General features: G+C 42.0%; 1 protein-coding gene across 1 annotated transcript in view; it reads left to right on the forward strand.

Annotated features, from left to right (window-relative positions):
- The first annotated feature begins 4449 nt into the window (after positions 1–4449).
- The window catches only part of LOC124794794 (DNA oxidative demethylase ALKBH2-like), a 174281-nt gene continuing 156168 nt past the window's right edge, over positions 4450–22562 (forward strand). The window contains exon 1 of the mRNA XM_047258452.1: positions 4450–4532. Coding sequence (XP_047114408.1) covers positions 4468–4532 — 65 coding nt within the window. The 5' untranslated portion in view covers positions 4450–4467. The remainder of the gene's footprint in view (positions 4533–22562) is intronic.

Consider the following 22562-nt stretch of genomic DNA (forward strand, 5'->3'; position numbering starts at 1 on the left):
TTTTTGTGATTTTCCGAAGGTTCGCCAGCACGAGAGTCTGGCATTGTCAAAGCTTCACCCACCCAGTCCACCACCAGCAATCGAGGGTGAAACTTTGAGAGGGCGAGAGAGATGGTTGCCGACTGAAGTTGTGATCCTGACCTTTTACAGGGACTCACTACTCGAAATCAGTGGCCGATTTTCGAGACCTTGTCCGGTATACACTTTTAATGTGTCAGAAAGTTTCATTTTCCCTGCTCTTTTATGTAGCAGATAGATAAGCAAGGCTGTCGAATGCAATGTGTATTTAAAGCTTCATCCGTTAGTCTTTCACGTGGTCTTCTTCCCAGAGAACCGCATGACTCATGAGACAACTGACCGGTAACAGGCAGCACATAAGTATGGCTAATCTCTGATGACCCATTTCAACAAGGGAGTCCTTTCAAAACAAAAGAGCATAGAAAAATCACCGTTCACTACTTTTTATATCCAGCAAAGTGTGGTGTGTACTTGTCACAGTCACAATATTTTATTTTCCTGATGTAACCCAACGCGTTTCGGAGCTAAGAACCTGTTTTCAATGACTACGTTGAAGATTTTCAGGTCTTTAAAATGGGCTTGTAGATCCAAAATATTGTGACTGATTAAGGCATGTTGCTAACAAAAATATTCCTAATTTATAAGTTACAGTCACGTAAACTCGTTGATGAAATGTCTGTTAACAACATGTGCATATATAAATGTGCAAACACTTGTACCACGTAATTTAAACACGTACAGCTAGGAGAATATATTTTTTGGGCAATAAAAAAATGGTTCAAATGGCTCTGAGCACTATGGGACTAAACATCTGATGTCATCAGTCCCCTAGAACTTAGAACTACTTAAACCTAACTAACCTAAGGCCATCACACACATCCATGCCCGAGGCAGGATTCGAACCAGCGACCGTAGCGGTCGCGCGGTTCCAGACTGGGCAGTAAAAGAGTACAGCAATGACTTGAAGATTCATGCTGAAAAACTTAGGTATATCAAATTTGCCATCACAGAATTTAGTATACGTTTCCTCTTTGCAGGAAATATGTGGTCTTGTAGACAAGTGCTGTACACATTTTCTCCACTTAACATATGCTAGAATTGTATTTCAATTTGATGTAGTACGTAACATATATTTTATTGTTCTGATGAAAATTAACAGCGCATTTTTATGTTATGTTTCCTGTTATAGGTAGCATTACACTGACTTAATAGATTTGAAGAAAGAAACACTACAAATTAAGGAGGATTCTAAGTGTATGCTTAGGCGATGCCGGCCTGGAACAGTTGCCGAAGTGTTGACAGTTTTATTTCTAACAAAATAAAACTTTAATTCTTTATGGAAGAGGAACACTTCGACTGTGATGAATAAAGGTTTCTTGGAATTACTGCAACCAGTCGTCTTTACCTTTATTTCTATCAATACATGGTGATTTCTGGAAAAGAATATTATTGGTAAGGGAGGATTCATTGGTTTATCTAAACGGAGGAAACTGACGCTTGAGCAAGCTACCTAAATACTGCTAACTATGACTTTCGTGAGCAGTCTAATTAAAATATTTACTTCTATTTCTACTGCTTCATATTGTATATCTGCTACAAGCCTGTTACCAAAGCGGAAACCTGCCCATACTGCTGGGACTACACAAGTACAACGAATATTATAGTGTGGTTACTTTCCTTCTGCTTAGAGTTAATGGCAATGTCCAATTTCGTCATGCACCCGTGTATTTCTTGCCGTCGACTGCTCTTAATTTATACCATTGCATTGTAAGCAGTCGTACATGAAAAACTCCTGCATTCTTAGCCACAACGAGCAGGTAAATATCAATGGACTACTGTTAAGAATTACTTTCAACAACGTTTTGTGTTGTTAGTAATTCAAGAAAATTTGACTAATTCCTATTGCACCGAAATTCTACACCTATAATGAACATTTATGCAGTTACAAGCTGGTGATTGCGTATAGTATCCACCAGCAAGTAAAATTATTCTCTTACTAAGATTTGAGGTTTGAGAAGAATGTTTCCCTGGTACGATGTATATTTGGAGTCTATTTTAAAAATGTTCAAATGTGTGTGAAATCTTATGGGACTTAAATGCTAAGGTCATCAGTCCCTAAGCTTACACACTACTTAACCTAAAGTATCCTAAAGGTAAACACACACACCCATGCCCGAGGAAGGACTCGAACCTCCGCCGGGACCAGCCGCACAGTCCATGACTGCAGCGCCCTAAACCGCTCGGCTAATTCCGCGTGGCGGAGTATAATAAAGTTGCACAAAATACGTCGTCTTGAATCATCGCAAAAGAGACTATTCGTCCATAACTTTGATAAATGATTGCTGTCTCACTATTTGATTGTAGCTGAGCTAAGAACTTGAATCATTTTTTTTCTTTTTATTTCACCATTTAGTCTTTCACTGAGCAAAGTAGCAGAGTGGTAGGGTGAGAGAACAGAGACTAGGACATGATTCAGGTTTTGCGTAGAACCGCTAACGCGCTAGAGACTAACATAGAGACAGTTCCTTTAGAAACACCCCAGTCAATACGTTCTCCCACACGAGATGAAACTCAATTATTTGCAACTCAGCAAGGTCATCGTTAGCGGTGTGTCAACTCTTATCAAAACACAATAACAATTAGCCCTTGAATTCTTTCAAATGCACTATTTGAGTTAAGAGAAGCACCCTGTTTTGTATGGTTATCTCTGAATGGTAACTAGAAACACCACGGTCGTCATTCACTACGTTACAACTAGATTCGGCACCTCTGAATCAGATAGCTATGCCAATACAGCTGGGCAGGTAATTTGGTTGTTCTTCGAGGTATTTCATAATTTTCGAACATTCTATTTATTCCCAAATCTACTACAAATCAATGTCAGCGATAGCTGCCTATAATTTAGCAGGTTACGTAATTTTCTTTCGTGTGTATTGGTGTGACTTGTGCAACTTTCCAGTCTTTAGCTGTGGATATTTTGTCGAGCGAGCAGTTGTATGTGATTGCTAAAACGGAGCTATCTCATCAGCACACTTTGAAAGAAACCTAACTGGGACAATCTGGACCGGAAGACTTGCCTTTATTGAGTGACTTAAGTTGCTTTGCTACACAGAAGATATCTGCTTCTAAATTACTCATGTCGCTAGCTATTCTTGATTCAGATTCTGGAATATTTACTGCATCTTCTTCGGTGAAAGAATTTCGGAAAACTGCGTTTAGTACTCAGTTTTAGTGGTACAGTCGTCCGTAACATTACCAGTGCTGCCGTGTAGTGGAGGTACTGTTTCTTGCTGGTGTGTAGTCAGCGAAAACATTTTTTTGGAATGTGAGGTTCTTACAGATCACGGCACCAATATTATTTACTAGAGGAATGTCGTATCTTTCTGAAATATATAACGTGTAAGTGAATATTTTATGTCAATTACTTATTTCAGCAACCTGTATTACGTAAAAATAATTCACTTGCGTGTAATAAAAGTACAAGTATCTCTTTCAGCACACAGAACACAAAAATATTTCTTCACGTTTTGAAGTTTCACATACGGTTATACTGCATGAAATCCGAACAATAGTATGTATCGGTATTCTTATACGTAAACAAATGCATGTTGTCACTTGGGTTATGTCTGGTAAGCTACAATTTGGGACATCGTTTACGTTGCTTCTAATGCCGGTGAGCAACCGTAAACTCTGGTGATCTTCCCGCAACATTCTTTTGCCTTTTCATTGTGTGCGACAGTTCATAATGAATATAGCCATTACAGACGGCTTTAATTATTTAACGCATAGCGATACATCAATAAGACTTTCGGAGAACGCAAGAGCAAGTTCAAATATCAAATAGTTCGCAAGCGCAATGAAACGGAAGCCTGTCCGATCGCGGTAATGAATAACTGAAAAGTTCCGTGTCTGATTTTTATGTGCATGTGTCTGCTTTGCCGATAACACAGAACTATGGTATGTATCGGAATGTGTGGCGTGAAATGGATTGTCCACGTGACTGAGAGAAGTCATATGTGGAACATCTATAAAGTACGTGAAAAACTTCCTTATCGGTGTATCGCTATCCGCTAATAGTCAAGAGCAGTTTGTAATCGCTGTATTCATTTTGAACTGCCCTACATTTTGTTCGAACAAAACGCGAAGAAATTAGTGCCGCGTGATATCTTCCCGTTATTTGTTATTTCGTACTTCCTGGTCTCCTGGCAGAACAGGCAGTCAGGCACTGTACGTGAAAAGTGTTTCCGAGCTCGGGCTGTGCGGTCGCATCGCAGGTAGCTGCAGAAGGGCAGAGCAAGGCGGCGCGGCTATTGTCTGTGTTTCCCCCGGGGTCTCCAGCTGAGTGGGGCAATCTGCGCCGCAGAAGGAACAGGTTTTCAGACTGCGGGTGGTGGGGAGGGGAGGGGAGGTGAGGTTCAGTCGTCTCCCCGCCAGTGGGCAGCACTGCAAATGGCTACACCAGCTGCGTCACACCCGGCGCTTATGCAGGACTGTGAGGCGAGCAAACTGTGCAGGTACAGCTGGACTGTGGCTTTTCTTCTGTATGTTTACTATCGCTTCAGCGACCAGCGTATCACGATCCTCCGTACAGTATATTATACGTTCTGCTGTTTACTGTCGTTCTTGCTGGTTTTCCACATTGCCGTTAAATTTACGAGATGTATTGTCACAGTGAAGTTTATGAATACGGTATAAAAAGAGCTCATGGCTCCTTAAAACGCAGGTGAAGACGTCTCTGCTCCTCAAATTTTGTAAACATGTGTGAATTTCCATCGATTACAGTTATGAATAGTGTGGTTGTTTACATTTTTACCTATAAGATCTGCACGTTTTCAGCTGTTCCCTAACTTAATTGTAACCTGACGTTTAAAGGGAATATATTTCTGTACTTACGTTTGAGCGGAGTCAGATTAAAATCTTCATTGATTCTTGTAATTAGTCTACATTGTTTGATGTATGACGTTGTATAGCAGTTCCAAAACATTTTCGTTACACACCATTTAAGAAACCACTTTGAAAATAACGGGAAGTTTGCTACACTTACTCGTTTATTGACAGTCACTGTTGTTCCTAAATTCTTATGAAGCTGTAAAACTTTTGTCAGTGGCCTTGAATATGTTTGTTTAGTGTTAGATGTACTGAAAGGTACAAGCCGTAAACTGCGCCTCAAATTAAAAATAAAATAACACGGTCAACGGAGCGAAGTGGGTCAGTGTGAAGATTGACTCGTTCATATTCAAAGGTGAGCTGGTGATCCCAATACACGCACACTGATTCAGATTTTCTATGGTTCTCCAGGGCCGGTTGAGACGAATGTTTGGGAGGCTTTTTAATCAAGGTCACGAACGATCCTCTTACTCTTCTTTGTCCAACTAGGGCTATAATGGTGGGGGAGGGGTTAAGCTATTCTTTCTGTGGATATTTGATTTTTATCGTAAAGCCAGATAATATACAGTAAAAAGAGGCAAACTTCTTTTAAATGAAGTCAGCAAAGCCAACCTCCAGTAATGGCCCCTGCTGTAGAACAGCTTTGTGATCAGAAGCAAAAACAGATTCTTGAACAGAATAAATTCGAGGGAGAACAGTATTGTCACTTTAATCGTAATGCAATCGAAAATTGTGCTATTCTTTTTTTCATCATCTTGGATTCGTAGTGTTTCATCAGATCTTGTTTTTAATACACATCGATAATTCTTACAGGCCTCTGGATAATGTCGGAAGGTATTTGCAAGTTACTGTATTACAACAGGGCTGTAAAATATTCAGATGATGCCTTTTACGACAAATGTTTCTGTGTACTCTGTCGATTAACGCATTACCTCTTCTGATTGTCGGATCATAAGTACTCTTTTATCTACTTTGGCAAGTATGTCAGCTCGCACTAATAAGCTGATCCTCAGAAGTAAGCAAGTTTTCATTTTGGGGATCAGGGAAAATTACATCGGCAAAGGATGTGGAGGATCAGTTGAATGGAGCAGATAGTTTGTCATAAGATGAATATCAACAAAATTAAAATAAAGGTAAGGAGTGTAATGCATCTGATGTCGGAAGAATTAGTTTCGAAAGTGACGCTATTTTTGCCATTTGTGCAACAAAATAAGTGATGCCCAAACCCTTAACTACTATCATACGTCTGTGAGGCGGCTGCCGAACTTTCTGCTGCACATCCACACTTTCCTCAGTGTATATTTCAGATGGAGTGGTGGCTGCTTGTTGCGAAGGTGGAGTGGTGATGGCACTACTCCGCCTTCAGTAAATCCACATTAAAGTCGCCATGACGTCTCGCAGATACTATTTGCGTGATTATTATTCGTTGTACGTTTTTATGAACATCTCGTGTTTATTGCGATAATATTATGTAATATGTTATTGGCAGTGTCTCGTAATTAATTTGTACAATATGGAGCCTGTACCATGTCCGCCTGTACCATGTCCGCCTGTACCATGTCCATCTCATTCACTACAACTTCAACCAAGTGGTTATTCACAGAGTTCTGAGAGTAGATGAACCGAACTTCGAAATGCATTTGGAAGAAATTATTACAGAAGGTTTGGGCGATAGTAGTGTTAATCTAGATTATTAGATAGAAAAGGACATAAACAGATGATCTGAGAAAAAAGTCCTGTCGCTGTGATTTCTGTTATACAAGGGAAAACTGCTTCAAATGGAGAAAAGAACTATCACCAACAAATGTCAGAACAGGATAACGTAAAAGTGTTGCAGATTTCTCTCTCTGCAATTTAGTGCTAATGCCTTTGGTAGGACTCCAGATGTTGAGCAAGTATGGGGTCTAATATTTATTAACGATATTTTACGCAAGAATCTATAGTGGTCGAAGAATAAAATCGGTTAAATAAAAGTGCTCTCGAAATACCATAATCTATCTTTTGTGCATGATATTGATGTCCATGAACTGAAAGCTTTTTTAGACTTGTATTCATAACAGCCTCCAAATCTGGCAGTGAATCAATGTTATGTTTTGTCAGTGGATGGAACAGGATGTATTACTGCGAAACTTGGGCGAAACAAGGGAGTTGTATATAGGCACATCCTGACAAGCAGTGAAATCGGTAAGGATTCATCTAGTGTGTGAGGGGGAAGGGGGGTTGTTAAAGTAATTGCAGCGAGACTAAGGTGTTACAGTAAGCAATATAGGCAAGAAGGGAAGTTCAAGTGAATGTAGACTGCAGTAACAATATAAAGGAGCAGCAGCTTGCTCGGGATAAACGAGCATGGAGAACTGCATCAAAACTCTCTGGACTGGTCGATGTAACAGTAATATTGGTTCACGAGTTTTGTAATTTCGAGCGAGTATTAAGGGCAGTCGCAGTTTGGAAGAAGTGTCTCTTTCTCGGCAATGTTCAGTTAATGAGCTTGGTTATTCCGTAAGTTGGGGATAGATATTAGATTACAAGAATGTTCCAGAGTACAGAGAGTTGTTTGTTGGGAGTTAATGATTTGGGTTGTTGGTCGTTTTCCCTTGGGGCGTTAGTGGAACTTTTCTGGACATTACGGTGGTTGATGAGTGCGGGAAATCGTACCAAGAGACGGCAGCGTACAGAGGATTGTATTTGAGAACAGATTCAGTGAGAAAGCCTGCAATTGAGACAAGAGCGAGTCAAACCGCAGCTACAACGTTGACTCGACTAAAGAACGAAATATTATAACTTTTTCATAGTGCTCTAGTTAGTTCTGGTGGTGGTCGGATTCGAATTTACGCCAAGTGAAGTTCTGGAAATTGAGAGCGCCCTGCTTTCGCAGAGCGATGGCGATAGGGCCTCATAGTTCTGTGATCGTTGAAGCTAATAATCGGCGTCCAGAGAGACCGGCGGGCTTCCAAAGTGCTCGCAGGGAGCGAGAGATCGTGGTTACCTGCCTTATCCACGGGCGACTGATCTGGAAGGGGCACACGGAGAGACCATGTCGTTCTCAAGCTAACGGTGCGAGTCTTTTCGGCGCAGATCTGTATACAGTTCTGCGTAAGAGGAGAGAGTCAATAACTATTATATTATAGGATGCGATGGGCGGAAAGGACGACGTAAGTTATATTAAACCAAATAAAATTTTGGTACAGATAAGACCAAACTATTTGTTTTGATATAACTGACTATGCCGTTCTTGTAATTTCCATCCAGAGACTTTTCCCTTTCTCCCTACTAATGAAGTGGAACATCTAGGGAGAAAAATGTCTATCCTTCCAAAACATACTTGCAATTTTCGTTTGTCTCCAAGAGATAAGACCACGTGGAAGATTTTTTGCTGCCCGAACTCCAGGTTTTGTAAATGCTGACATGCTAGAGGGTAATTGTCGACTTGAACCTACTTTCTGCAAGTCAGTGGTAGAAACAATGACCTTCCTACTTTTCAGCATCTGGTTTATAAAATAAAAAATAGACAGAATTACAGACCAATAACGAGAACAGCATTTTTGCATTATCATGAAACATATTCTAATGCTGTTATAACAATAAGCACCATCACGTCCTGCTGTAAGTATTATGCAGTACTGCTCTAATGCGTGGGCTATTCAAGCCGGCATGAAGGAAGTAGTTCTGACGCAGATAGCGCTCCATCCAGTTGGTTTAGTCTGCATAAAAGTGTGTTGCAGATTTATAGGAAAAATTATGTAGGAATCACTTGATAATAAGCAAAATTCCCTCCACGAAAGTTTACGATGTTAGTCTTACAGATTAAAAAAAAAAGCTCCACTGTAAATTTGACGTATGGATAATAAGAGGAATAGGAGACCGTACGAAGATGCACAGAAAATAATTGTTCATTCGCCCCATAAGCGAATGACAGGATGGGAAGCGAGTAATCATGGTACGAAGTACCTGCCTCTTGTACCGTATCTTGGATTGGCGATTGGGATTTACAAGCTCCAAGTGACTTGCGACATGTATGCTTGGATATTTGATACGGTGACCGTCAATATTTGTGAAACCCTGACTAAACAGCTATGTAACTGTCACGATACCACTACTTGTTAATCTCCACACACACAGTTTGTGCCATGCATCATACTGCATGCCTCTATCTTTTTACAGTTTTGTTGACAACTTGACGTACTTGAACAGTGTTGCAATAATCAGAGCATAAAGCATCAAGGTGATGCTGCCTTTGTCGTTCATTAATTAGAAGGCTTTTCCTGTAATCGGAGTTTCGCCAACGTCAGTTCTTTCCAGAGCTGCTCTGTTCGCCCTCGTCTTTTTCTTCTTTGGTGGCAGACCGAGGCCGCTCTTCAAGCGGATCCCTTCTGTTAGCGTACAGTCGTTCCACTCGCGTCCTATTCTCGACACTACTTAGTCGATAAACTTCATTTCTAAGGATCCTCGTGTTTTATGCTCAAAATAGGTTCTGAAAGACGTAATCTTGTTTTTTCTCTTAAACTGCAATAATTTTTAATGGAATCAATCTTGTTAAAAGCACTCCACTCAGATTTTGGCGTATTATCTTTACAAAAAAATTTTAGCTTTCGAGATGAGCATGGGAGCAGACTGCCATGCTGCGCCTTCCGTTAACTCGACCTGACACGGTGTTGCCCCACAGTCTTTTTCTTAATGACACGACCGTGTCGATTCACTGTAAGCAATCGTACTAGTGAGACAGCACTGACAGCCACTGCCGCATTTTGCAAAATGTGAGCTAGAAGAGCTGGCATGTTTTAATGGAATAGGGCTCGAAAAAGGCTGCTTTAAGCTCTTCCAATACGCATCTTGAGTAGTTTTCCATGGTTTCTTCAACACGACTAGGGTTCATTCCTACCCGAACAATGTGCAGAGCCGAAACTCAACAGGAAGCTTCAGACAAAATCACCATCGGCTAAGTGTTCCTCCAACAACAGCATGGAAATTTCTTTAGTCCTAGTTCAATTTATTCGCACCATGTTTGATGATTATCTAATTTTTAATTATTTTTTCCATCAGCTTTCTAACTGGTCTGGTGTGGCGCACCACGAATTCCTATCCCCGCCTCTTCATCTCGGAGTAGCACTTTCGCTCTGTGCTGAGTTTTTTTATGCTAGATGTCGTTTTCCAATTTCTGTTTTTCCCTACGGTTTTTACTCTCTACAGCTTCAACTACCATGTAGGTTACTACGTGATGTCCTGTTATTCTGGTCCTTCCTGCCTTTGTTTTCCACATGTTTCTCTTCTCGCCGATTCTGCTGAGAACCTCGGCATTTATCACTCCATATAATTTTTAGCGTCTTTCTATAGCACCACATCTCAATTGCTTCGATTCTCTTTCTCTCAGCTTTTCCCACAGTTCATTATTCATTTTTATAGAATGGTGTGCCCGAAATTTAAATTCTCAGAAATTCGTTTCTCAAATTAATGCCTGTGTTTGATTCTGGTAAACTTCTCTTAGCCAGGAATGCCCTCTTTGTCAGTGCTTAAGACTAGTTCTGATGTGTTTATCGCTATTCTAATTTCCGCTGTTTCTCATTTTTTAAAGTCTTGCTTCCATTGTCAAGCGCAACGTCAGAACTACCGTTCTGGTACCTACCTCTCCTAAAGCCAAATTGATCGTCATGTAATAGATCCTCCGTTTCTTTTCCGTTCTTCAGGATATGATTCATGTAGGCATCTTGCATGAACTATTACGCTAATTGTTCGAGTATCTCTGCACATTCTACAAACCAACTTCAAGTCGTTAGAGTGCCACTTCCCTCAATGATTTTAAAGAATCCGAAGGCCTTCGGCATTATTTGATCGCAGCTTCTCCAACGCTGTGTTAAACTCTAACGAATTGTATTACTTAAAATCCTGTCAAAAAAGAAGAGATTGGAGTTCAACGTCCCGTCTAAAACTAGGTCATTAGAGACAGAGCAAAACCATGAGTTAAGGATGGATGGGGAAGCAAATCGACCTTTCCCTTTCAGAGGAACAATCCCGACATTTCGTGAAATCACGGAAGACCTAACAGGATGGCTGCACATAAAAAAAATTCGTAGTTTGACAATGTACGCTTAATTATCATGTGCTAACCTACGACGGTAGTTGATCTCGTTGCGATTGGGTGACCAGTAATGTTCTGGTCCAACAGTTTGTTGGCTATGGTGGTAATGGCTTATTTCTCACAGTTTCGGAGGAAATAGTAGCATTTCGTTGAAGTTTTTCATAGTTAGATACTCCATGTATCCTTTGGAAGCAAAGGGAGAATTACACCATTTAACCTTTCGGAAATTCGTATAAGATAGCCGGTAACAACTGGTATAGAAATTTTATTAGGTCCTGATAATTAGTTCCGTTTCGTATTTTACTTTATCAGTGCGGGTTGTTATTGATTTGTTCCTCAATATGCCGTAAACGGTATACCTGAATTTTATTACTGATACATACGTGCATGTCGAGAAGGGAAGTCTTCTTAGAGACCCTCAAAACAACACGAGGGAGGGCGACGTGGTTTGCACTAAGTAGTGCCCAGGCGACTATAGCTCATGAGGAACACTTTTCCTGCCTACTTCCCCCCCCCCCCCCCACCCCCACCCGTTGCTTACACTGTCTGCTTTGATCCGGCAGAAATCGCGTCGCACATTTCAGGCCATGTTGCGCTGTACCATTGCCTACTTTCGGAAGTCGTTGTTGTGGTCTTCAGTCCTGAGACTGGTTTGATGCAGCTCTCCATGCTACCCTATCCTGTGCAAGGGTCTTCATCTCCCAGTACTTACTGCAACCTACATCCTACTGAATCTCCTTAGTCTATTTATCTCTTGGTCTCCCTCTACGATTTTTACCCTCCACGCTGCCCTCCAATGCTAAATTTGTGATTCCTTGATGCCTCAGAACATGTCCTACCAACCAGTCCCTTCATCTTGTCAAGTTGTGCCACAAACTCCTCTTCTTCCCAATTCTATTCAATACCTCCTCATTAGTTACGTGATCTACCCATCTTACCTTCAGCATTCTTCTGTAGCACCACATTTCGAAAGCTTCTATTCTCTTCTTGTCCGAACTAGTTATCGTCCATGTTTCAGTTCCATACATGGCTGCACTCCATACATATACTTTCAGAAACGACTTCCTGACATTTAAATGTACGAGGGCCGTTCAGAAAGTAACCTCTGGTTGATTTAAAAAATACACCAAGTTAAATAAAAATATTTTAATATATACATCTTACAACTACATCTTTGCACTATTTTTCTACATAGTCTCCATAGCGATTGAGGCACTTATCGTATCTCTTCACAAGCTTTGAAATTCCTTCTGCATAAAAATCACCCGCTTGTGCCTAGAGCCAGCCTGTGACCGCATCTTTGAGCTCTTCGTCGTCATCAAACCGCTGTGACCCGAGCCATTTCTTCAAATGCATGAAGAGGTGATAATCACTTGGCGCCAGGTCTGGGCTGTAAGGTGGATGGTTGATAACGTCCCACTTGAAGGACTCAAGAAGGGCCGTTGTTCTGCGAGCAGAGTGAGGACGGGCGTTATCGTGCAAAAAAACGATACCGGAAGTCAGCATACCACGGCGTTTGTTCTGTATAGCCCGTCGTAACTTTTTTATTGTTTCACAGTACACGTCTTGATTAATGGTCGTACCACGTTCCATGAATTCAACCAACAACACCCCTTTGGCATCCCAAAACACCGTTGCCATCAGTTTTCTGGCAGAAAAATCTTGTGAGGCTTTTCTTGGTTTGGTAGGCGAATTTGAATGTGCCCACATCTTTGATAGTTCTTTTGTCTCAGGGTTCACGTACTTAATCCAGGTTTCGTCACCGGTCACGATTCTGTTTAACAATGGTTCTCCTTCGTCCTCATAACGTGACAGAAAGTGTAATGCAGAGGCCATTCTTTGAGTTTTGTGGTGGTCGGTAAGAATTTTGGGCACCCATCGTGCACAGAACTTACGGTAACCCAATCTTGCTGTCACTATCTCGTACAAGAGAGTCTTAGAAATCTGTGGAAAACCAGTAGACAACTCCGACATTGAGAAACGTCGATTTTCACGAACTTTTGCATCAACTGTCTGAACGAGTTCGTCAGTCACCAATGATGGTCTACCACTCTTCTCTTCATCATGAACGTTTTCTCGTCCACTTTTAAATAAACGTACCCATTCACGGACAACTCCTTCACTCATAACTCTTGGTCCGTACACGGCACAAAGCTCGCGATTAATAGCTGCTGCAGAATATCCTTTGGCTGTAAAAAAAACCTTATGACAGCACGCATTTCACATTTGGCGGGGTTTTCTATTGCAGCACACATTTCAAACTGCCACAAAAACTAAACTAGTGCAGGTACGACGTTCACTCGACCACGGCTTGATGCCGACTGACCTGTTGAGTGCGTGAACGCACAGATGGCGTCGCTACTCCCCTCACAACCCGCACTGTGACCAATCGGAGGTTACTTTCTGAACCGCCCTCGTATACTCGATGTTAATAAATTTCTCTTCTTCAGAAACTCTTTCCTTGCCATTGCCAGTCTACATTTTATATCTTCTCTACTTCGACCATCATCAGTTATTTTGCTCCCCAAATAGCCAAACTCATTTATTAATTTGTGTCTCATTTCCTAATCTAATTTCCTCAGCACCAGCCGACTTAATTCGACTACATTCCATTATCCTCGTTTTGCTTTTGTTGATCATCTTATATCCTCCTTTCAAGACACTGTCTATTCCGTTCAACTGCTCTTCCAAGTCCTTTGCTTTCTCTGACAGAATTACAATGTCATCGTCGAATCTCAAAGTTTTTATTTCTTCTCCATGGATTTTAATACCTACTCCGAATTTTTCTTTTGTTTCCTTTACTGCTTGCTCAATATACAGATTGAATAACATCGGGGAGAGGCTACAACCCTGTCTCACTCCCTTCCCAACAACTAGCTCCCTCTTACAACTGCCATCTGGTTTCTGTACAAATTGTAAATAGCCTTTCACTCCCTGTATTTTACCCCTGCCACCTTTAGAATTTGAAAGAGAGTATTCCAGTCATTGTCAAAAGCTTTCTCTATGTCTACAAATGGTAGGAACGTAGGTTTGCCTTTCCTTTATCTTTCTTCTAAGATAAGTCGTAGGGTCAGTATTGCCTCACGCGTTCCAATATTTCTACGGAATCCAAACTGATCTTCCCCAAGGTCGGCTTCTAACAGTTTTTCCATTTGTCTGTAAAGAATTCGCGTTAGTATTTTGCAGCTGCGACTTATTAAACTGATAGTTCTGTAATTTTCACAACTGTCAATACCTGCTTTCTTTGGGATTGGAATTATTATATTCTTCTTGAAGTGTGAGGGTATTTCGCCTGTCTCACACATTTTGCTCACCAGATGGTAGAGGTTTGTCAGGACTCGCTCTCCCAAGGCCGTCAGTAGTTCTAATGGAATGTTGTCTACTCCCGGGGCCTTGTTTCGACACAGGTCTATCAGTGCTCTGTCAAACTCTTCACGCAGTATCGTATCTCCCATTTCATTTTCATCTACATTCTCTTCCATTTCCATAATATTTTCCTCAAGTACATCGCCCTTGTATAGACCCTCTATATACTCCTTCCACCTTTCTGCTTTCCCTTCTTTGGTTAGTACTGGGTTTCCATCTGAGCTCTTGATATTCATACAAGTGGTTCTCTTTTCTCCAAAGGTCTCTTTAATTTTTCTGTAGGCAGTATCTATCTTGCCCCTAGTGAGATAAGCCTCTACATCCTTACATTTGTCCTCTAGCCATCCCTGCTTAGCCATTTTGCACTTCCTGTCGATCTCATTTTTGAGACATTTGTATTCCTTTTTGCCTGTTTCATTTACTGCATTTTTATATTTTCTCCCTTCATCAATTATATTCAGTATTTCTTCTGTTACGCAAGGATTTCTACTAGCCCTTGTCCTTTTACCTACTTAATCCTCTGCTGCCTTCATTACTTCATCCCTCAAAGCTACCCTTTCTTCTTCTGTGTTTCTTTCCCCCATTCCTGTCAATTGTTCCCTTATGCTCTCTCTGAAACTCTGTACAACCTCTAATTTAGTCAGTTTATCCAGGTCCCATCTCCTTAAATTCCCATCTTTTTGCAGTTTCTTCAGTTTTAATCTGCAGTTCACAACCAATAGATTGTGGTCAGAGTCCACATCTGCCCCTGGAAATGTCCTACAATTTAAAACATGGTTCCTAAACCTCTGTCTTACCATTATATAATCTGTCTGATACGTTCTAGTATCTCCAGGATTTTTCCATGTATACAACCTTTTTTTATGATTCTTGAACCAAGTGTTAGCTATTATTAAGTTATGCTCTTTGCAAAATTCTGCCAGACGGCTTCCTCTTTCATTTCTTATCCCCAATGCATATTCACCTACTATGTTTCTTTCTGTTTCTTTTCCTACTCGCGAATTCCAGTCACCCATGACTATTACATTTTCGTCTCCCTTCACTACCTGAATAATTTCTCTTGTCTCATCATACATTTCATCAATTGCTTCATCATCTGCAGAGCTAGTTGGCATATAAACTTGTACTACTGTAGTAGGCGTGAGCTTCGTGTCTATGTTGGCCACAATAATGCGCTCACTATGCTGTTTGTAGTAGCTTACCCGCACTCCTATTTTTTTATTCATTATTGCACCTACCCCTGCATTACCCCTATTTGATTTTGTATTTATAACCCTGTGTTCACCTGACCAAAAGTCTTGTTCCTCCTGCCACCGAACTTCACTAATACCCACTATATCTAACTTCAACCTATCCATTTCCCTTTTTAAATTTTCTAACCTACCTGCCCGATTAAGGGATCTGACATTCCACGCTCCGATCTGTAGAACGCCAGTTTTCTTTCTCCTGATAACGACGTCCTCTTGAGTAGTCCCCGCCCGGAGATCCGAATGGCGGACTATTTTACCTCCGGAATATTTTACCCAAGAGGACGCCATCATCATTCAACCATACAGTAAAGCTGCATGCCCTGGGGAAAAATTACGCCTGTAGTTTTCCCTTGCTTTCAGCCGTTCGCAGTACAGGCACAGCAAGGCCGTTTTGGTTAATGTTACAAGGCCAGATCAGTCAATCATCCAGACTGTTGCCCCTGCAACTACTGAAAAGGCTGCTGCCCCTCTTCAGGAACCACACCTTTGTCTGGCCTCTCAACAGATAGCCCTACGTTGTGGTTGCACCTACGTTACGGCCATCTGTATCGCTGAGGCACGCGAGCCTCCCCACCATCGGCAAGGTCCATGGTTCATGGGGGAGGACTTTCGAAAGTATCGAGTGAAATAATGCCACGGTACTGTGCATCCGGCAGCAGCCGTAGAGTCCAAAAGGGGGGGGGGGTAGTTATAGGACTCCAACTGAGGAGAGAGAGGCAGCGAGAAAAATTTTTCCGCGTTAACGTAAATCATCTTAAATTCGACGACAAATATGTCATGAAACAAAACGTTAGTATTTTAACGTCTACAAATTCGTGATGTATGTTGCTCTATAATATCCCCCTATTTGTACGCAGACAGTAGAGAACTGAGACCGTGTGACTTAGAAGACACACCTGTCGTTTCTTTTCGCAGTCAATGTTGAATTTTGAAGACTGTTTCAAACTATTCCCATTTCTTTACTTGAGTTTAGTATGTGGCTACAGCAAACAAATGACTAAATATAAGAAAATCATAAAGAACATACAGTTGCGGCTTTTTTCCTCGATATTTTACAGCTGTTTCTACACTGCAGTAAGCAATACCCAAATACTAGACACAGTACAAGGGTTGGACAAAAATATGGAAACTCAGCGAGGAATGCATGCTTGAACATAAATGCAGATGCTAGCCAAGCCTGCAGGTTGGGCTGTTGTATTTGACGACGAAAGCGGCCTCATTATGTTGCAAGTGTCAGTCACGGTCAGAAGACTGTTCTATCCAGTTGTGAGTGCATTCGAACGTGGCGAAATTGTTGGGGCTCATATGATGGGTGCTTCCGCAATCCAGTCAGTTTGTTTGGTGTTTCAAGAGGCACCGTATCGAAGTCTGTATACTGAATACAGGCGAAAGGGGAAACATGATCCGCTAAATCACAACGCGCACGAAAATATGTGTTGATTGATCGAGAGAGACCCTCATTGAAGAGAAATGTGACGGAAAATAAGAGGACGACAGCAGTAAAAGTCACTGCAGAACTGAATGTTGCACTCGCGAACCCTGTCAGCATCAAAACGAGACGAAGGGAGCTCCAAAGCAGCGAAATTGCAGGGTGAGCTAGAATTCTAAAACCACTTATCAGTGGCGCAAATGCCCGTAGCAGGAAATCGTGGTGCAGAAGCCAAGGACTATATATCAGTTGAAGACAGTCGCTTGGTCGGATGATTTTTGTTCCACACAGTTTTTTAACTTCTGGAGAGTTTACGTCCCAAGAGTGAAACATGGTGGGGTTCAGTGATGATTTTGGCAGCCATATCGTGGTGTTCCTTGGGCCCCACGGTTACTCTGCAAGGTCGCATTATTGCCAAGCATTAAGTGACCATGTTGGCTGGTCAGGTTCATCCTATGGTATGTTTGTTCCCCAGTGGTGATGCTGATAGACGAAACGTCCAGGACTGGTTTTGTGAACACGAGGGCGAATTGTGGCAGCTCCACTGGCCATAATAACAATAGTCTCCAGATCCCAACATTAATGAGCCTTTGTGATCTACTTTTGAGAGAAGTGTGCGTGATGGCTTTGCATCATCATCATCGTTATTTGAACTTGCTACTATTTTGGAGGGAGAATGACATAAGATTCCCATGAAAACCAAACCGGACGGACCTGTATTTATCCATTCCAAGACGACTGGAAGCTGTTTTGAAAGTCAACTGTTTTCTTACACTGTATTAGGCACGGTAGTATGTTGTGACTTTTGGTTTTTCCATATTTTCGTCCACCCTTTGTATACAAAGTGGCAGAAACAGTCTGTAAGTCTTTTAGGGGTGTTGAGGGGTAGGCTGGTGCTGAGAATTTCTGAAACAAATATTAGATACGTTTTGCCGTTTCCAAGTCAATTGACACTGAATTTACCTAGTCATACTGTTACGCACGCAAATTCAAGCGCCCGTCAGAGACGGCGTCGACAAACGTGTTTATTTGGTTTCCTAAAATCGAACAAAAGAGCAGTACAAAAATTGGATATGGGACCGTGGTAAGGGTCGAATTCGAGCCAAAGCATGAACAGTCTCGTGCGCTATCATTTATGCTATTAAAATAACTGACACTAATTGTATCGGTCAGGCCGTTTGAATTCACGCTAGCAACAGACTGATTGGCTAACTTCAATGCTAATTAACTCGTAAATGGCGCAACGTACCGATTATCTCTCAGCACAACCAACGTACCCTGCGATATCCTTAGTTTTTTTATACTGTTTTTGCCCACCCTGTGTACATCAGTGATTTTTATTATACAGGGTGTTTCGTAATTCATGTTTCACACTTCTAAAAGTTGTAGAGGGGACTTAGTAGATCAAATTTTACATAGAAACCCACGTCCGGAAACGTCATCCAACGATGTGATAGTGTGTCAAAGTTACAGGCACCGGTGCCTGTAAAAGTATTTATATTCACGGTGATCCCATGATGATATTACAGACTTCCAAGGATGATGGAGAAGGATAAATCCATCAGTCTGAGGTAAGAGTCCCTGTATCGGAAGCGAGCGAATCGAAAGGTGTAAGAGAGAACCGGTCTCATACCTCTGACAGTGGATACATGTACAGGTACTGTTGTTGCTATGAATGTAGGACATGCAACTTTCAGAGGTGGCAGTATGAACGAAAAAAAGTATAAATGCCTAGTAAACATGGTCTGTAAAATGCTTGGCTCACAAGCTATTAGCTCTTGTTGATCTCACCTACAGAAAAAGTGCTCACAGCTCTTAAGGCTCCATTTTAGAGCCCATGTTTACTAGATATTTTTTCTTCTTTTGGTCCATGCTACCACTACTGAAAGCTGTATACCCTACAATCTATGCAACAATAGTATCAGTACAGGTTCACAGACATCACCGTATGAGTGTTCTTGTCTGTTCCGACTCTCTTAGTGCACTGCAAGCGCTTCACCAAATGTATCCGGTAGACCCGCTGATTCAGCTCATCCATGACTGCTTAGAGCGGCTCCAGCGCCGTGGCAAGGAGGTGATCTCTTGCTGGGTACCTAGCCGCTTTGGGATACAGGGTAACGACATAGCTGATAAAGCTGCCAAGGAAGCATGTTGGGATGGTGCTGTCCATCAATGTCCCCTCCAATTGCACGTCATTATCTCATTTTCTGACAGATGCATCACGCGTCAGTGGGAGACTGAATGGTTGCAGGTGTCGGACAACAAACTGCGATCTCTCAAACAGACTACAAAAGCTTGGCGGACTTCGTGTCAGCCTCGCCGCTGAAAGACGGTTTTGCTTACCAGACTGTGCATCGGGCATAGCCCTTTCACACATAGCTTGCTCCTCCGGGAGGAGGATCCACGTCTCTGAAGTTTGTGGCGTGCCGCTTTCAGTTCAGCACACTGTGGCTACGTGTGTCCTGTATACTGATAATAGGGCAGTCGTTGGTCTCGTTGGAGAGCTGCCCAACGTCCTCGCAGATTCCAGTACCAGTGTTAACAGAGTGGTGAAATTTTGTGAGCTATCAGGCCTCATCCCTAAATTGGTGGGGAAGGGCAGCAGACTTAGTACGTTATAAACTGCTCTGCATGTGGGCTGGCTCTGAGCACCATGGGACTTAACTTCTGAGGTCATCAGTCCCCTAGAACTTAGAACTACTTAAACCTAACTAACCCAAGGACATCACACACATCCATGCCCGAGGCAGGATTCGAACCTGCGACCGTAGCGGTCGCTCGGTTCCAGACTGTAGCGCCTGCATGTGGGGGACAGCCTTCATCCCCACCCATGAGAATTCATGTTGATTTTTTCGTCAGGGCGCTGATGACCGTGATGTCGAGCGCCCCCTCAACCCAACTCATCATCCATCATCATCATGACTGCCATGTACTCTGCTGTCAGAGGTATCGGAACGGTTTTGGCTTACAACTTTCGACTAGTTTGTTTCCGATACAGGAACCCTTACCTCAAATTGATGCATTTATCCATCTTCATAGAAAGTTTGTAATATCATCATGGAATCACGATTTATATACTTACATTTACAGGCACCGGCGCCTTTAACTTTGGCACCCTGCAGCATCGTTGGATGACGTTTCCGGACTTGGGTTCGTACATGAAACTTGATCTAGTACGTCCCCTCTGCAGCCTCTAGATGAATTGTGAAATACCCTATATATCGAGGTAGGTGCACCTTTTGACATAAATCATGATCATGTCAGAGTGCTCGCACTTTTCGCTACTATGGTCGCCAGGGCCAGTTTTTTGTAGCAGTGGCAGAAGTTTCTGCTCAGCCTAATGTTGATGAGTCCGTGTTTCCATATCAGGGTAGTGGTCTGTGCGTACTACGCTGTTTTCAAGGGCGAGTAATTTTCCCTTAACAACCATTCTATTCCGGCATCTGATGGAAATAAACTTCTGAAGGTTGTGTAAGGAGGCAGAAACTTCTAGAAATTTTCTATCAGCAGGAACAGGAACTGGCCAGTGAAAATGCCTAATTTTGCTGTGGAGACTGATTGGCTGAAAGGGATGAATACTAAATTTCGAGGAACGATTAGATGCTCGCAAAACTGGGAGTCACCCGACACCCCTCGGAGTGGTAGGAGGTAAGTAATGGACCTTGTGGATAGAGTAGGAAAAGTGTTTCCTTCTGAATGTGATGTTGTGATCTTTCATGATCAACAAATTTGTTTTTCAAACACGCAAAGACTACTAGAATCAATTACGTTCCGGTGCTCGGTGGTGGGAATCTGTTTTTCGGTGTTATCGGCGAACGTGGTTCTTATTCAAAGGGTACGTGCAGCTGCGTAGGGAGAGACCTCATAGTAGAGCGTGGAGGCAAGCAGCTTGCGCATCGATGATGTACGTGCAGCTGCGTAGGGAGAGACCTCATAGTAGAGCGTGGAGGCAAGCAGCTTGCGCATCGATGGTGTCTAGTGAATGAGATGGTGAATGGTGCCTGTTTCAGTAAACTTTCATAAAATCATTATTTATAACTATTAACTAGGCTTCATGTAGTTCAGCACGTCGCTCTTCCGCTACTTGCTTAGTATACGGTCATGCCTGGGCGAAGGACTGCGTAGGAAACCAACATTATTGATTTTATTTCCTTTTTATTTCATGTCAGCATCCTATGTCACCCCTTATACATAATCCTAACCATGGATAGCTCTGTGATGTATGAATGTATGTGTGGATGATTGAAAATGCATGTGCGTTTGTGATTGGGCAGGCCGGCTAGTGCGGAAACAGTGAAAATTTCCACCGAAACTTTGTTCAAATTTTGCACAGTGAACTGGTTGGAGGCTTGAGCAACGGGCACTGCCGCTTTTAGCATCCAACCGACTGGACGAAGTGTCTGGTGCCGCGTGTCTATCGTGACGATTGGGATGTTGCACCAGACCGCAGCTTCTGGAAAATTTTAGAAATTTTCTTAGTCGAGTTCTGACAATATTTTAAGTCGTTCTGCTTTTGAGCGCACTTAGGATGAAACATTTTGGTTGGGATTCCGGCTAGTCGTTTCGTCTCATAAGTTATCCCTGCAGTAATTAAATTCAGTTATCAAGGGATTTACGTAGCTAAATTTTGCAAGTTTCACAGATTTCAAATTCATTTTTCGAAGGACGACTAGATTTCACTATCTACCCAGGTTAGGATTTTTCCATCGTGCGCTACATAATTTCCTAGTCAGAATGAATCGCCACGAGACAGGTTTGACGGCAAGAGCTCTCAATTCGTACGAATTACTAGGATTTTCTTTGATATGGTGAACTTATCTTCTAGTGGCTTTCTTTCCAACGTGTAGCGAGTGGTTGAGTTTCATTGCCTTCTTAAGAGCGCTGTGTCGCATACTTTACTGAGAGAATTGTCACCAGAGTTTGTTAAAAACCCATCACCAGAAAGGAACTCCTTGATAATAGACTTCCTCATTCATATAATACAATTAGTTAGTCGTCTCCCCCACGAGCATTCCACAACGCCCTTCCACCTCTTGCGGTTATTGACAATAGCTGTCCTACTTAAGAAACGTCTTTCTAAACAATTAATGAAATTCATTCCCAGATCAGTCTTGCTGAATTCGCTTAGATTCCATGTCGCACTAGAGAGAAATCATACGTCCAAATTCCATCAAATTCTCCTAATGACTTCAGACTCAGTGGAACTTAAAAATAGTGATATTTCCTGCTCATGATAAGAAGCACAGTGTCTTCGTAAAGTCTACGGTATATGGCGAAATATTTATCCCGTATTTTACAAAGAATCGAAATGCAGAATGATACAGTAATCAGACGATAGAAAGCATCAGTGCGTAAAGTAAATATTATAGTAATGAGAAGCAAATTCTATTTGTTTCCATGGAAACTTGAGTGTGGTGTTCATGTGACAGTTTCCCTATTAACTTTGGACTGTGTTTCTTTTTTGTTGTTGAGGAGGTTATCGGCGGAACCATCTGGAGGCAGTGTGTGAATCGCCAGCACTGTACGTGGTCCAGGCCAG

The sequence above is a fragment of the Schistocerca piceifrons genome, chromosome 1 (genome assembly GCF_021461385.2).
Source record: "Schistocerca piceifrons isolate TAMUIC-IGC-003096 chromosome 1, iqSchPice1.1, whole genome shotgun sequence".
NCBI classification, from domain to species: Eukaryota; Metazoa; Arthropoda; class Insecta; order Orthoptera; family Acrididae; genus Schistocerca; species Schistocerca piceifrons.